Source organism: Dromiciops gliroides, chromosome 2, assembly GCF_019393635.1.
Source record: "Dromiciops gliroides isolate mDroGli1 chromosome 2, mDroGli1.pri, whole genome shotgun sequence".
NCBI classification, from domain to species: domain Eukaryota; kingdom Metazoa; phylum Chordata; class Mammalia; order Microbiotheria; family Microbiotheriidae; genus Dromiciops; species Dromiciops gliroides.
The window spans coordinates 572,619,174-572,636,923 of NC_057862.1; the positions used below are offsets into that span (position 1 = coordinate 572,619,174).

Genomic DNA, 17,750 nt, shown 5'->3' on the forward strand with positions numbered 1-17,750 from the left:
TAACTGGGGGCTGTGGACCACAGTCCAGTGAGGACAGTCCATTGTTTGAAGGTCATCTGAGTAATATACTCAGTTACACAGAAAGATGTTTGGTCTTAATATGCCGGTCATGAGCCAAAAGACTTTGAGAAGGTATAAAAATGAAAAGAGGGAAATAAACTTCAGAAGAAGTAATATGTATGTTGCTTGGGGCATTTAGAATTTCACAGCAATGTCTGCATGACTGGTTTGAATATATATAGTGACCTTGTTTATCTGGAATCCTAGAAACCCAGAGAATCTGCCACCTTAGACTAAGAGGATAAAATATAAACTTCTCAGCAGGGCACTAAAAGGCATTTGTAATATAGCTTCAGCTTACATTATCAGGCTCACTCTAAAGTATCCTCCTTCACACATTCTTTGTCCTAGACAAGTGGACCTACTTTTTGTTTCCCAAATTTAGCATTTTATTTCCTATCTTGGTACCTTTGCACAAGCGACCTCCTATGCCTGAAAAGTACTTCCTTCTCTTAGAATCACTAACTTCTTACAGGACATAGCTCATGTACCATCTTCTTTAAAAAGCCATTCTTGATCTACCTATCCTACTTCTATTCTCTTAAGAGCCCCCATGGGGAAAAATGGCTGGCCCTGATGCATAGAAAGAGTGATACACTGGATTTGGAATCATTCGCATCACTTCTCTGGGACTCATTTTTCCACAATGAAATAAAATTTGAGAGTTGAGCTAAATGACTTTGAAGGTCTCCTCAATCTATGATCAAATATTCATTCTTTTACTGTCAGAACTGGCTTTGGTTTTATTTTTTATTTCAATCACCTAGCATACTTAAAGAAACATTCCTTGGAATATACTGGCCTCTTTGCTTAAAACATATAGAGTTGTAAATGTGTAAACTTTTCAATAGTGGCAAGCATACATCAATAAAACTGATAGACATCTAGACATAGATGCAGGTCAAAGCGCTACACATGAAGTACCTGTGAGGTAGGTGTTGTGTGAAGAATTAATGAAATAGTGAGAGAGTGGCTGAGACATATCTTCATTCAAATCCAGTTTCTCAGGTGGAACAACTCCATTTTCTTCTCCGCTCAGATAGCGCATGAATCCATCCACTGAGATCTGCCCTAAAGGAAACAAAAAGAATTTGGGAATAATCTGGATTTATTCACTGTCTAGAATTCTTTCCATCATATTGCATTCATTTATTTATTCATCTATCTATTCATTTATTTATCCATTCATATATTCATTTAATTATTCATTCATTCACCTATTCATCTATTTGTTTACCAATTTATTTATTTAGTTATCTATCCATCTATTCATTCATTCATTTGTTTGTTTATTTATTTATTGTGGGGCAATGGGGGTTAAGTAACTTGCCCAGGGTCACACAGCTAGTAAGTGTCAAGTGTCTGAGGTCAGATTTGCACTCATGTCCTCCTGAATCCAGGGCTTGTGCTTTATCTACTATGCTACTTGGCTGCTCCCATATTGCATTTATTTGTAGCAAACTCTTTGGCTATCCAAAGGATACAAGGGCAGGTCCACAGAAATTTTCCAAATAGACCAATTTAGATTTATGCCATTTTTGGTTCTTGTAATTACCTCTAAGCTTCACAAATAATGAACAAAACCTTGTCATATGACCTTTTCCTGACTTTCATTTGGTTTAATGGCTAAATGCTGACTTTTGGTTTATTAAATAAGGGAATTAATATTAAAAGAAAAAGAGTGACAAAGAGAGAGGGGGAGAGGAGAGAGAGGGGAAAAAGATAAGAGAAAAAGATGAAAGAGAGAGAGGGGAAAGAATCAGTCTAATCAGTCTATTGGGTGATTTTGCATTTTATTGTTGCTTTGGAATACCATATAAAATAGGTAATTTTGCTGAAAGTGGTATAGTATTACTTGCCTCCCCTATTCCTTTAATCCATTTGGTTTTGTTACTGCTTCTGGTGAATAGGGTCATTCAATTTCATTTTCAGAGTTAAAATGAAACTAGGGGTTTTTCCATATGATATTTTAGCCTTGGGCTAAGCAAATTAAAATGGCACCAGTCAATTCTATTGGGGGAGGGAAGAGGTTAGGAAGTGGGAAGTTTACATTAGCATCCATCTCCAAGAGGACTTTAGCACAAATGTAAGGAACATATACACAATAGCCAATCAGTACTCTAGTTTAAAGGTTTTTACTCTGTGATTGTTTTGAGGCCCCTGGATGATAAAGTACCAACTTCCTAAGAATTAAAATGCACATAAATATTTCAATAGAGAGGAAATCACAAAAAGAGATCATAATTAGCCCATCATGACAAAGTCCTTTTCCACCCTTCCCCAACTATCTCTGAGATATTACAAGTGGTATCATTGGCAATTGTCTATAAATACATTCCACACAATGGGCAGAAAGCACTGTTTATTCTTAAACATTAAAACAAGCATCATCAGTGACCAGAAGAGCTGGCATTGTCTGTAGCAGTGCAAATCTTTTCATATGATAGATAAGTATGAAATTGCTTAAAATGACTTTTAAGTGCTTTTCTCAGTTTTCAAAGATGAATAGCAATGTAGCTTATGGTATTTTCAAGAAAAACAAAAAGAATCACAGCTATTGGCTCCACTGATGAGAATAAGTTATATTTTTAGCTGAGTTTTAGAAAGGAAAATTCATAAAGATTTAACAAGAAAAATTTACTCCAAGAACATTTTTTTTTCATCTTGAAAAATTCAGAACTGAACTAAGCTATCCAAAAGTGAAATGGACTGCATCTATGAGCAATATCAGTTCTTCCTTGGAGGTCTAAGCATAGGGTAGATAATCACTTGTTTAGTATTTTATAGTGGAGATTCCTCATGTTTTGGTTACACTAAATGGGTGTTGAGGTCCTTTCCAAGTTAGAAATTCCGTGATTCTATAAGCATTTTGGGTAGCCAAATTAGTGATATAGGGAAGGACAATAAAATAGTGACTGATTTTTTTTTCTGACTGATTTTTTTTTAACAAGACATTTTTATTGAAAATTTTTTTTCAGCAATATCCACCAAAATTAGTACCTACAAACCAAATGCATCTCCTTCAAAGTTGTACCTTGAGATACTGTCTCTTTTTAAATCTTATCTTTATTGATATCTTTCAGTTTTACATAATTATTGTTTCTGAATATATTCTTTACCTATCCTGTGGGCCATCACTTTATCAAACATTGCAAGACCAAAAAGAAAAAACACACCACACCACCAAACACAAAACCAACCAACATATTATCTTGATACAGTGAAAAGAGTGCTGAACATGGAGCCATAGAACCTGAATGCAATTCTTACTTCTGCTATTTACTACCTGTGTGATCTTAGAGATGTCAGTTATATTCTGGGCTTTAGTTTCCTCATCTTTTAAATGAAGACATTGGAATAGGTGATCTCTACAGTCTCTCATGCTCTAAGTCTACAACCTATGTTCCATCAACCATGTCTGTCATATCTAATACTCCATACCTATACCATCCCTCCCACCCCCAACTCTATCTTTGTGGAGAGAGTCACATAGTACGTTTTCTTAACTCTTCTCCAGGGCCTACCTTGGACATAATAATTGTGCAGCATTCATTTTTGTTATTCATACTATTTACATTGCCTATATTGTTTGTGCTTACTTTGCCAAACTTCAGTTCATATAAATCTCATACTTATTTAAATCTTCCTATTTGTCATTTCTTAGAGCACAATAATATTACATTATGTCAGTATAATGCAATTATACTGTGAATTATACAGTGAATTATACAGTGAAATTATACAGTGAATTATACAGTGAAAGGGCATATATTTTTCTTCCAATTCTTTGCTTCTATATAACATGTTACTAAGAATATGTATCTATATATATGGTACTCTTATTTCCCTTTATAACACTCATAGATTATACTAGTTCTAGGATCTCTGAGTCAAAAGGTATGGCCATTTTAGTAACTTTTTGCCTAATTCCAAATTGTTACCATAATGGTTAGAGCAATGTCTATTTCTAACAGTTTGTCAGTATACCTGTCTGCCTAAAGCCCCTATAGCATTAGTGAAAATGACATAAAAAAGGTCAACTGGTTGAGTGTGAGGTGAAATGTAAATGTTCTCTATACTTAACATTCAGTAAGCGCTTATTAAAGTGTGCAAGGCACTCTGCTAGGTGCTAAGGCTACAAAGACAAAAATACAGCCATCTTTGTTCTCAAAGAGCTTGCATTCTTTTGGGAGTAGACACATTCACAGAAATAAATAAAGGTGCTTTAAGGAAGGGGAGAGCTCTAAAAGCTAGGGAGATGAGAGAAGGCTTCATGGAGGAGGTGGTACCTGATCTTAGCCTTGGAGGAGGAGAAGAATTTTGAAAGGGAAAGATGAGAAGGGAGTATATACCCTGCATGAAGACATGTCTTATGAAAATGCATGGAGGCAAAGGAACATTAAGTTCTAGGAATGGTTTGCATTTTATTTTGGATAGAATGTAGGGTGGTGAAGGGGAGCAATGTGAATATAAGGTTAGAAAGATAGGTGGAAATGAGACTGTTGAAGACCTTAAAAGTCAGGCTAAGTAGTTTGCATTTTATCCTCTGAACCACATGGAAATGCTTTCTGTTTCTAAGCAGGAGAATGGCTTGGTAAGAGTTAGCATTCTGTAATAGGAGTACTGAACCTCAGGCTGAAACACCTGACTTTTGAGTCCTTATTCTGCCATATATTAGCTTTGCCACTTCAAGAAAGTCATACCATGTTTCTGAGCCTGTTTTCTTTTCTGTATAATAGGGATACTATTTGTATTATATAGCTCAGAAGATTATTGTGAGGACTGTAAAAAAAAATCGTCTTCTAAGCTCCATGATGTTCTATCTCTCCACACTATTTTCATTTGATATCACTCCTCTACATCATAGATAATGTTAATTTATAATTTTCTAAATAATTTAATTTACATAATTTAATGCCTAATCCAGAACTCATTTATTTCCCTAAACTCCCCTCTTTCCAACTCTTCTATTACTCTTGGTAGTACCACCATTTTTCTAGTCACCTACATTCATAACCTCAGTATCATCCTCAGCTCTTTACTCAAACTTAAATCTTTTGTCATGTTGTCATTTTTATCTTTATAGTAGCTTTTGTATACGTCTCTTTCATCATATTCATATAACCATCATCATGGGACAGACCTTCATCACATCATAACTAGAGTAATAGTTTTCTGATTGGCTCCCCTTCTTGAAGTCTCTCCCTACCTCAATCTGTCTTCCACTCCAAAATGTTTTTCCTCTCGTCAGGTCTGACCATCTCATCCCTTACTCAATAAACTGATGGCTCACTAATACTTCCAGGACCAAATATAAAATGTTCTATTTGACACTTAAAACTCTTCACAGTTTGACCCCTCCCACTTTTTTAGTATTGGTATGTATTATTTACCTCTTTTTTAGATGTGACATTTTTTCTGTTTTTATCTTTCATGTACATATTTATTTCCGTGTTGTCTCCCCTATTAGAAAGTGATCTCTCTGTAGGCAGGGGCTTTGTTTTTGCTGTTCTTTTCATCCCAAGCATTTATCACAATGCCCAGCATACAATAAGTACTTAATAAAAAAATTTTGATTGACTGATTGAATAATAGGCATTCATTAGCTACTTGTTTCTTCTTATGTATTTAGATCAAATCTCTTTTAAGAGGTTCTGTCATGTTCCAATATTTGATGTCATCATTATTGTCATCTCAATGACATCACACATTGGAATGATTAGAGAAGCATGAACTCTATAAGGAGCCCCTCCTTGGTGTGAACTCTATGCTAGATAGTATCTGTCACAGTGGCAAGCACATTTGGCAAATAACTGTCTCCTTTTATGAGTCACTTTATATTAACAAGCAGAAGATCATCGAACAAAGTCATCCTTTGCTATATACTTCAAATAATTTTATGGCCATAAAATATGCAAGGGGGAGATCTTCTTTGAAAGAGCTTTTAATGTGGCATTCTGTTCTACCAAATCAAAGTATGTTTTAAAAAACCATCCCCACACAGTACACATGGTGGGATCCTATATTCACTCTCTTTTTTCACATGAATTGTTGAATTTTACCTATCTTGTCCTTTTGATGTCAATCTTTTGAATCATAAGCTCTTATATTTGTTTACATGTATTTCCATCCTTTAAGACTCCATTTAATACTTTACTTTGTCAAGGTCTTTTTTGGATATCAATTTTACCATTCCATTAGGGTAATAACAATACCTATAGAACTTGTAAATCATTATGAGGCTTAAATGAAATAATGAATGTAAAATGCTCCCCAAATATTAAATTAAAGCACTATCTAAATATCAGTTATTACCATTGTTATTGATGTTCTAATTATTTATTCTAACTTTGTTCCACTGAATTTATTGATTAAAATGCTAAAGAGTCCATATATCCATTAGAGATTTCCTTTCAATTACATAACTAGTGCATTAAAGACTACTCTCTGCATCCAGTAATTTGACCAACCCATTGCACTATCATTTGAGCCACACATTTCCATATTGTTCAGAAGGCTAACTTAAAACACTTTGCTAAAATGTAGGTGAACTTTTCACCTGGCCTATCCATCTAATAACCTTAAAGGAAACTCAGTGAAACCATTATGACCATTCTGGATGAGGCCATGTAGCCTCTTTGTAATCATCATTTCCTTTTCCAGATGTTTTGATGGCTATCTCTTTAATATCATCTTTTAGAACTTTGTCAAGAATCAAAGTCTAGCTCACCGATCTATTGTTTTCAAGTTCCATTCTCTTTGTATCTTTGATAATTGGGACATTTGTCCCTCTCCTGCCCTTCCCCAAATCTTCTGTTCTCCAGGATCTTTCAGAAATTACTGACAGTGATACAATGATCATATCTACCAGTTCTTTTCACCATTTCTTGTCATATACTGTGGTCTAATTTTTCTTTGTCTAGTAACCTGGGTTCACCAAAATCAGGTGGGTACTTCTTTACTATCTCCTCGTGGATCTTGGATTTCGATTCCTTACTAACAATTTTTTGCTCAATCTTTTCCATATTATTTCTTTTTGGCAAAGGAAACAAAAAATATAAAAGTTCAGAAGTTCTGCCATCTTTCAGTCATCTAGCACCATTATCTTTGCCATCAGAAGGAGTGTTCTTATCTCTTCTTTGGTTCTCTTTTCTCCAGCTTTAGCACTCCACTTGCAACTCCTACAGGATTGCAAAACACTTTTATTCTGATACTTGTTCCGTGTTTCCTTTTTGGAACAAGTCTTTGTAAAATCTATTGACTGGTAAGTTCTCTGTGTGTCCACATGGATTTCTTTAGATAATTATCCCTTTTCTTTCTCACTAAAACGATTTCTTCAGGTCTTCAGAATTTCACCATTCAAAGTTTCTCATCTTTCCTGGATGATTTATTTGGTAGAATTTTTGTTCAGATAACTTTTTGGAATCTGTTCTCTACTATCAGAGAAGAATAGCAAGAATGATAATAAACACAGTAGTGCATCAGTGACTATGGCCAAACTTCTAGGAAGTTGCATATAACTTCAGTGGTACTATATGCTTAGAAACTATTAGAAGCAATGCAACAGGATCATAGGTTTGGAGCTGGAAGGGACCTTAGAGGCCGTCTAGTTCAAACCAGTAATTTCATAGATCAGAAATGAAGGACAGGAGGGGTTTAATGACTTGCTCCATGTCATAGAGTAAGCTTCTGAAGTAGCATTTGAATTCTAATGTGAATAAGACTTGGCCTTTTTGACTCGAAGTCTGGTATTCTAAACACTCTGATATGCCTGCCTCATGAACTATCAATTCATGAGGCTATACAGGTGCTTGGAGAAAAGTGTCCCATTGTCATATTCATATTAAATATAAGTTCTATTTGTTTTCTTTGATATACAAATAAACATTTTATTTTCCGCATTTGTGAATTCTGTCCTGGTAAGAGTTAGTGCCTTATAATTAAGTTCTATCTTCTGGATGAGGGCAATAAGCCAGTTATGTGAGAAATTCCCATTGTACCTTAGTGCTCCGTGTCACATGAGAGCCTGTGACATGAGGGTTACATAAGGTTGCATTCCCTTTTTTGGCAATTGCAATGCACTATAATATATGAACCACAAGTTCTCTCTTTGGACTTTTAAGTATAGAATCAACTAAAATCCTTATTTAAAAATATTAATTGCTACCTATACATAGCTCCCCCAGCCTATACTTTTGCTATTAATTTTTGAACCTAAGAGCAAAATGTTGCATTTTCTTCTTAAATTCATGCTTCTAAATGGTAAGCATGACAAAGTGGACAGAATGCTTGCCTTAGCATCAGGAAGGTATTAATTGAAGTCTTTAGTTTGAGAAATGTGTGAGCAGGCATAAAGTACTTAACCCCTCCAGTGCCCCCAAGTAGATCTTTAATACTATAAGTTGGAAGAGTCATTCTCTATGAAGTGGTCCCCACTCTGATAAAATTACAGACCCTTCTTTCTCTACACATACAACCCTCTATCATAGATATATGTGTGTGTATACATATTACTCTTATCTCTTATCTATCTGAAAGAGATAGCATTTTCCAAGTTTTAAAGTGCTACTCAAGGTGTCCCTAAAATCTTAGTTCAGTTTTAAACCTGTATTAAGAATTGTGGGACATGATAGAAATGTTATTTATTAGAAAAAATGTGAGTTTTCTTATGAAAACATTTCCTTAACAAAATTTTTCTTTTTATTTTTCTTTGAAGTTTTCTCATGCCTCTTGAGTCTTAACCTTTTACTAAGACACTTCATAGGAAGCATCCATTTTATTAAGATTTTATTTTCTACTTTTTTTTTGCTTGTCTACTTTTACTTCTTTTCCTATAATTAAAACAGCAATTTCTAAGTGGAGACATCTAGATATTAGAACATTTAAGTATTTTATTATCAACTATGGCAAGTGAGAGTTAAGAGATGGGTAAAGGCAAATTTTGGAAAGAAAATTTTGATTCTTGCCCATTCTCACTGTACTAATCTTCATTAACGTCTTATTCAGAGTTGTATCACTCTTAAGAGTAGGAGAAAAAAAGGTGACATCTGATTAAAGGATTTTGTGTGTTTTTTCTTTATTTCCTACATAATATTAAGGTGGATGAAAAATATGTCTACTTAAATTCTGGTATTTTTTTCTCAAGAATCACGAAATTTTCCTATCATCTATGCCATGGCTAAAATTAAGAACGTAAAAAAAAGCAACAACAAATAATGGAGAATTCAGTAAAGGCTTGCAAGCAAATTTATAAACATATTAATAAATCATTTAACCAAATGTCACTAGGGGAGGAAATCCACTAAATTAGAATAAGAGCAATGGTTTTATATGATGTATTTTTTAAAAATAAAAGAAAGAATGAGGACACAGGACAGTTAAGAAAGTGACCGCAAGTGAGTGTACACCAGAGATTAGTCTTTTACAACAAAATGAGCAAGTAAAGGAAATATTCCACAGAAAAGACATATAAATCAAACTCCACATGAAAAGCCCAAGAACAATCAATGGAAAAATCAGCAAGTGCCAGAAGTCTCCAGCTTGTACTTTATCAGATGTAAGATGACCAGTCAGGAGCCCATTAACAAAAAAAGACACCGTGACTTCATGATAATGAAGCCTCTTGAAATAGAACTCTCACTGCTAAGGGCCAAGAGAACACAGAAAGCTTCCAATGAATCAATTTCATTTGATCCACGTGCCTCTACTGCTAGATATATTCCTGGTGTTATTGATCAAAATGTATTCTTCTATCTCCAGCAGCTGTAGGATCACAAAGTGTTTTCTAATTTACAGTGTGTAGTTTTATATCAGTTTGAAATGCACCAACTTCTATACCCTAGATGAAATAAGTAGGAAAGTCATTTTTCAAATCGGCAGAAAAAGAACTCATTCAATTATGAGGCCCAAGAATGAATGAATGAATGGTTGAACAAAAAGCTTTTAATTACAAGTTTACTATACAGCAAACACTGTAATAAGGACTAGAGACAGAAAATGCAAACCAGACTGTACCTATCCTAAAGGAGCTTACATTTTAGTGTTAGACATAATACACATAATAGAGTGGTGGCTAGGTGTTAACAGTCTGGGAAGTCACAAAAATGATAAGCAGAATGACATGACAGTCTATTGAATGCTCTTTTCAGAAGGAATGAGAGTATTGATTTGAATATAGTTTGCAGAAGAGGTGGAAAAGGGGGAAAGAAAGGTTATGCATTTAGTAGTGGAATAAAAAATGGTTTAGGTGAACATGGGAGCTCATTGTCACAGAGACTGTTAAATCAGTGGATTAGATCCTCATTGAATATAGTCAAGCTAAAGGCTAAGATCATGCTATAAATGAGATTATGCAAAAGAGTTATGATGAGGCAGTAGGTGATGAGATATGGTAGAAAGAGAACTAGATTGATTTGAGGACAAAAGTTTAAAGAGAAGCTTTGCTAAGTACTATCTGTGTGACCTTTGGCAAGTCACTTAATTTCTCTGTGCCTCTGTTTCCTAAATATGTAAAAGGTGGGAAGGGGGAATTAATGATTTCTAAGGTTTTTAGTTATATTTCCCAAATTGTATATACATGTTATAATATCAAATGAAATGCAAAATGATCAATTATAATCTGTAGTAGGATGATGACTGTGGAAACAGAGAAGAGGAGAGGTAAGAAAGGTAATATGGAGATGGGATATTTAGGACTTGGTAACTGACTGGTTATGAAAGTGAAGGAGAAGAAAGAGTCAAATATAATATCAAGGTTTCACACATGGGTGATTGGGAGAATGGTGTTATCTCTGAAGGTCAGGAAGGTTAAAGTATTAGTTAGGAAGAGATGGTTAAAAGTTGTGGAGTGGGGGGGTGGCTAGGTGGCACAGTGGATAAAGTACCAGCCCTGGATTCAGGACTACCTGAGTTCAAATCCGGTCTCAGACACTTGACACTTACTAGCTGTGTGACCCTGGGCAAGTCACTTAACCCCCATTGCCCCACAAAAAAAAAAACAATAAAACAAACCAACGTTGTGGAGTGGTCAAAGGGAAAGAGGACTTTAAAAAGTACTAATAGATTTGCCAAACAGAAGGTCATGGGTGACCTATGAAAGAATAGTTCCAATAGAGTGACAATAGCAAAAGATGAGAATGGGTAGTGATCAATGGGTAGAGACATCATCTTTCTCAAGACCTTTGGCAATAAAGCTGAAAAGAGCAGGTGTTGGTAGCTGGATTGGGTAGAAAGTCCAAAAGAAGGCCTTTTCTTACTTCTTTTGCTATTATTTTAGGATTTGAATGATCTGAGTATATAACGTAGGTAGATGAAAAGAAGTCAATGTAGAGAAACGGATTGAAGATTAATGAGAAAAGCCAATTCTACCTAAACCAATTTACTTATTCTATGCCATCCCAATTAAATTACTAAAAATATTTTGTGGAGCTAGAAAAAATAATAAAATTCATCTAGAAGAACAAAAGATCAAAGATATCAAAGGAATTGCTGGAAAAATTGTAAAGGAAGGAGGTTTAGCAGTAATATATCTTAAACTATAAGACAGAAATGATCAAAACTAGCTAGTACTAAGAAATAGAAAGATGAGTCAGTGGAACAGAGTAGACATACAATAGCCAGTAGTAAATATGATAGCAACCTTGAGCTTGAGAAATGTAAAGATTTAAGCTTTGGGGCCAAAATTGTGGCAAAATAAAATTTTGCCAAAAATTGTTGGGAAAACTAAAAAGCAGTTTGGCAGAAATTAGGTATAGACCAATATCTTACACCATTTACCAAGATAAGATCAAAATAACTACATAACCTAGTTATAAAAGAGGATATCAAAAGAAAATGGGAAGAATATATAACATATTAGCTAACAGACATATTGATAGGAAAGTAATTTATGAATAAACAAGAGATAGAGAACACTGAGATGTAAAATGGATAATTTTGATATACTAAATTAAATTTATGTAGCCCAGATTAGAAGAAAAGCAGAGAATGGGGGGGGGCTTTTATAGAAATTTTCTTAGGTAGAGCTTTCATATCTCAAATATATAGAAAACTCAAACTTATAAGAATATGAGTCATTGAGTTATTCACTAATTGATAAATAGTCAAAATATATGAATGTGCATTTTTAAAAATTAATAAATAAAACTGTATATAGTCATATGAAAAATGTTCAAAATCATTATTGATGTTAGAAATTAAAATGAAAACAACTTTGAAATATCTCACACCTATCAATTTGGCTAAAATGATAGAAGGGAAAAATGATAAATGTTGGAGGGGATATAGAAAAAATGGGATACTAATACTGTTGGTGGGATTTGTAAACTGATCCACCCATTTTGGAGAGCAATTTGATATTATGCCCAAAGAGTTATAAAACTGTGTATACTCTTTGACCCAGCAATATCACCATTGGGTCTGTTTCCCAAGGTGTTCAGGGAAAAAGGAAAAGAACCTATATATTCTAAAATATTTATAGCAGCTCTCTTTGTGGTGGCAAATAACTGAAAATTGAGGGGCTATCCACCAATTGGGTTTTTAAACAAGTTGTGGTATATGATTGTGATGGAATATTACTGTGATATATGAAATGATGAATTGGTTTAGAAAAAAAAAGACCATGAAAAGACTTGCATGAAATAATAAAAAGTGAAATGTACAGAACCCAGAGAATGTGGTATAGAGTAAGAGCAATATTAGAAAAAAAAGTGTGAATGACTAAGTTATTCTGAGTAATATATATATTCAGATATATTACAAAGGACCTATGAAGATGCTATCCACCTCCAGAGAAAGAACTGATAAATAGAAGCATTCATAGTATGGTTTTGCATACATTTTAAAATCTGTGTCAAATGGTAGCCTTCATTAGTGTGGAGTGGAGAGGGAAAAAGAGAAATAAACCAATGAATACATCCATAAATGTATAGCAGTTCCCAGAAAGAGGAGGCCATAGCTGAGATATTAATCTTACTTTTAACAAAAAAGAAAAGATTGGATTGAGTATACTTTTCCTTTACAAATCTCATGAAAAATCTAGATTTGCAACTATGTAATCTCAGAGAAGTCACAACTTACCTGAGCATGACTTTCCTTCTTTGTAAAGTGAACGGGTTAGATTTAAATGGAGACATACCTATTTCCCTGGGTTGTTATGATGAACACACTTTTTAAACATTAGTTATATAAATGTAAGTTACTAGTATAATTTTTATAACTAGGTATTTTATAAGATCTCTTCCGCATTTCTAAAAGTCGATGGTTTTGAGTGGTCTTATATATTTCCGAAGACAAGCAGCTAAATTAAACAAATTTGAACTCCTGGAATTAAATGGTAAAACATCAAATTGCAGTTAAAAGTGACACTCCAATTTTCTAGGATAAAATCAAGAGCAACAGAAGCTAAGTTCAAAAGTAGAAAGCCAGCTGACAGGGACTAAAAATACAGTCTCTTTTTCATGTGTTATTAATAAAAGATTAGTATGCACCCAATTGGAGTTGTCACTCACATAGTGAGATACAAAGATCTCTAAAAAATACATATTATTTGAGTCATTTGGAGCTAAAGTAAGAAAAATATTATAAAAAGGTCCATGGGGAATGGGGGAAGCACCACATTGTTAAGCTTTTCTGGTCAAGAACATGCCCTTAGATTTCATCAAAAATAAACTGTTGTTACAAAAGAAAAATAAATCCAACCCTTTTTGTATGGGGAGAACTCTCTTACAGTACCATAAAATGGAAAATATGAGACTAAGCAAGGGCCACATTGGGTACTCAAATGTCCTGGCATTCTTTTGTGATATCTTCATCTCAATGAATTTTTCAAATGTCACACTGATTTGCAAAAATAATAATAATAATAATAATAATAATAATAATAAATGCCACAGCCTTCTATTCCTAAAGCCTGCTTGTCTTCTTATTCTTCTTTCCTCAGTATATACTGAATTGAATGTACTGTTCTGAAGATACAGTGCAGATACCATAGCCATAAGCCTCTGAAATCAAGAAATGACACAATGAGGTTCGGCTACCTCACCATTTTTAACTGCAAAATAGATACAGCAAAGAGAGCAGGATAGTGTGGTAGACAGCTACAAATTCCCACCTTGCCACCAACTCCCCCTCCCCCCATACTCTCTTTTGATATAGGCATGACCCTCCTCCTAATCTCTACATAAGTACAAATCACAGCTTCCCTTGAGACTGGATAGGTCAAATTCCAGGTCAGAAATCTATCCAAGCCACATGTGAGCCAGCCATCATTACATCTTTATGTCACCTCTCTCTCTCTCTCTCTCTCTCTCTCTCTCTCTCTCTCTCTCTCTCTCTCTCTCTCTCTCTCTCTCTCTCTCAATATATATTATATATTTTTACATGCTTTATATATACACTTTATGTATGGTACACTTACTCTAAAATCCAGTGACATTGGCCTACTTGTTTTTCCCACATTACACTCCAAAGATTTTGAAGGCAAATGACATGGGTTTGAATTCCATATCTGTTATTTATTGTTTAACCTCTCTGTATCTCATTTTCCTTTTATGTAAAATGAGAGGATTGGACTAGATGATCTCTTGGGTCCTCTCCATATCTAAATCTGTGTTTTAACGCACCTATCTTATGTATCTCACCTATTATTTAAATACCTTTATCCTCTATATCTTAGCTTCTTAAACTGTGGGTTGTGACTCCTTATGGGGTCATGTAACTGAATGTGGGGGTCACAGAAATTTGGCAACAGTAAAAGGTTATGTTTACCTATTTTACATACCTATATACTCAGGGTTATGTAAAAATTTCTCAGGTAAGAGAGATCGTGACTGTAAAAATTTAAGAAGCCCTGCTCTATTTCATTCAAGGAAGCTAGATGGGAACAAAGATAAATCATGGGAAATTTCATTCAAAATGAGACTTTGATAATTCTTGAGATGATATTAACATTAATATTTAAGAAAACAACTTCTGGTGTTCTGACTATACTGTTTGCCAAAACAATTACCCTGCATATCATTAATTTTACAAATAGTAGTATTTGGCTTTCCCCCCCCCACCACCTTTTTTTTAAAGAAAAAAATATCTCATCACCAAGCAAAATAGAAAGATGCTCTCCCCTGCTGGGTTTTAAATTCCACATGAAGGAAAATCTATTATAGCATGCCCTTAGCACTGCTTAGTTTGGCATTGTCTATTTATTATGCTCTTATAGTTAAAAATTCAGAAAGATGAAATTTTGAAATATTTAAAAGGGGAAACTTTGAGTATGGGAATTAGATAATAAAGTGGTATACACATCATTTTAACATTTTGAGAGGTACTGAGCTGTTTAAAGAAATATAAGAACAACCACATGGGTTCATGTCCATAGTCCATCCAAGTCAGTATTAACTCTGACCAGCACCATTTAGGGAATGGTGAGTGTGAGGGCATATCTGTATTCTCTGATATAAACTTTAAATGATTACAGATTATTTGAACATATTAGTTTTCATTATAGAGTTCAGAGTTGTGGGACCTGAAATAAGTAAGAAGTTACTTAATCCTTCAGGATCCTTATCTGAAAAATGAAGAAGTTATAAAAATCCCTAAGATTCTTTGAAACTCAAAAAGTGGTAAAGTTTCTGTTTTTATCAGACTATAGAAACTCGCTAGTATTATTGATTATTTATGGTTATTGCCCATTCCCTAAAGTAGTGCTATCCTTTAAAGTCTAGCTTTGCTTCCTAATATCAACCTGAAATCTGCCTTATCTAAATTTCATATAAACAGTTCACCCATTCTTAAATAACCAAAAGAGTTTGACTTCATTCTAGAGTTTGGTGAACAAGTCTATCTATTGACTACATTCATATTCTTTGTTAATTTACAGCCTTTTATTTAACAAAACACAAATTAAACAAATATTGATTAGATGATGATAGTATGCATGACCCTCTGTTAGGTGCTAGGGATATAAAGAAAAAAATGATACAGTCCCTGCCCTCTAGTAGCTTAAAATCCACTAGGGTGAATATGATATGTACAAAAATTATTCTGATACAGGACTAAATTTGGTAAGTGCAATAACAAAAATACTTTAGACATTTAAACTTTTTTTCTAATAGTTTCTTCTACAATTTGATAAAACTCAGTCTAACACTAATCTAATAGCAATGCCATTGACTGAATGTTCTCTCATAATATCCTTGAAGCATAATTAGTTAGCATTGGTCATTTTACATTTGACTGGTTGAACAGGGACTAATAGGAAATATAATGGTACAATCGAAAGAGTGTGAATTTGGAGTAAAAAAGAATTGATATAAATTTTACCTCTCAACTTAATATCCATATAACTATATACAAAACATTTTAACCTCTTTGTGCCTCAGTTTCTTCATATGTAAAATGAGGTCTGAAAAAGGGTAATGGCTATAAGTGGAAAGAGGGAGACTTATATAAGATATATTATCATGGAGCCAGAAATGACAAGATTTGGTAACTGATAGGATATGTAGGGTGAGAGTAGAGAAAGAGGTTGGGGCAGCTAGATGGGGCAGTGGATAAAGCATTGGCCCTGGATTCAGGAGGACCTGAGTTCAAATATGGCCTCAGACACTTGACCCTTATAGGTTGTGTGACCCTGGGCAAGTCACTTAACCCTCATTGCCCTGCAAAATAAATGAATAAATGAAGATTGGAAAAAAAAGAGAAAGAGAGTGACATTGAGGTTACAAACCTGGGTGCTTGTGAGAATGGTGATGGACTCAACAGAAGCAGGGGATTTCAGATGAGGACAAGCTATGGTTTGGACATACTGAATTTAAGATGTTTACAAGATGTACATTTTGAAACATTTGGTAGGCACTTGATGGTGTGCCATGGAAGCTCAGGAGAGAGATTGTTCATATATTTAGCTCTAGTCCTTTTCCAGGGCTGTAGTCCCAAATTAGGAGCCGCCTTTGGAACATTTTGAATTGAAGGTCCAATTGGCATCTTAAACTCAGTTGAGTCAAAATAGAACATGTTATCTTTTACCCAAAACCTACCCCAACTCCTAACTTCCCTTTCATAGTCAATGACACTACCGTCCTTTTAGTTACAAAGGATATTACCACTGACATCACCCTTGAATCCTTACTTTCCTGTATCTCGTTTATCCAGTAATTACATCTAGACCTTTCTACCTCCAAACCAACTCTTAAATCTCTCCCCATACTTATCTCTATCCACAAAGCCACCACTTGAGTTTAGATACACATTATTTCTGACATGGACTATGGTAATAATCTGCTAACTCTTCTTCCTATCTTGAGTATCTCCCCACTCCACACAGTTGACAAAATGATTTTCTTAGCTGTGACCATGTCACTTCCTTGTTCAATCAATTTCACTGATTCCTTATTGGCTGTGGGAGCATATGTAAATTCTGATTGGCACTGAAGACCCTTCATAACCTCTCTCCAATCTACCTTGCCAACCTTATTACATTTTATTCTCACTCACGGACTGTACTGCTTAATCTGTGTCTCTTGCTGTTCTTTTTCCACAATATACCATTACCCATCTCTAAACTTTTATACTAGCCAACCCCAGACACATATAGAACACTCTACTATCTCCCAAATCCCTTGTTTCCTTCCAGACTCAGCTCAAGTACCACTTTCTACATGAAGCCTTTCCTAATGCCCACAACAATTAGCATC

General features: G+C 34.5%; 1 protein-coding gene across 5 annotated transcripts in view; it reads right to left on the minus strand.

Moving 5' to 3' along the window:
* Positions 1–17,750, minus strand: part of PLCB1 (phospholipase C beta 1) — an 856,495-nt gene that overhangs the window by 259,643 nt on the left and 579,102 nt on the right. For all 5 annotated transcript variants that reach the window (XM_043984633.1, XM_043984631.1, XM_043984630.1 and 2 more), the window contains one exon: positions 985–1,131. In XM_043984633.1, coding sequence (XP_043840568.1) covers positions 985–1,131 — 147 coding nt within the window. The remainder of the gene's footprint in view (positions 1–984; positions 1,132–17,750) is intronic.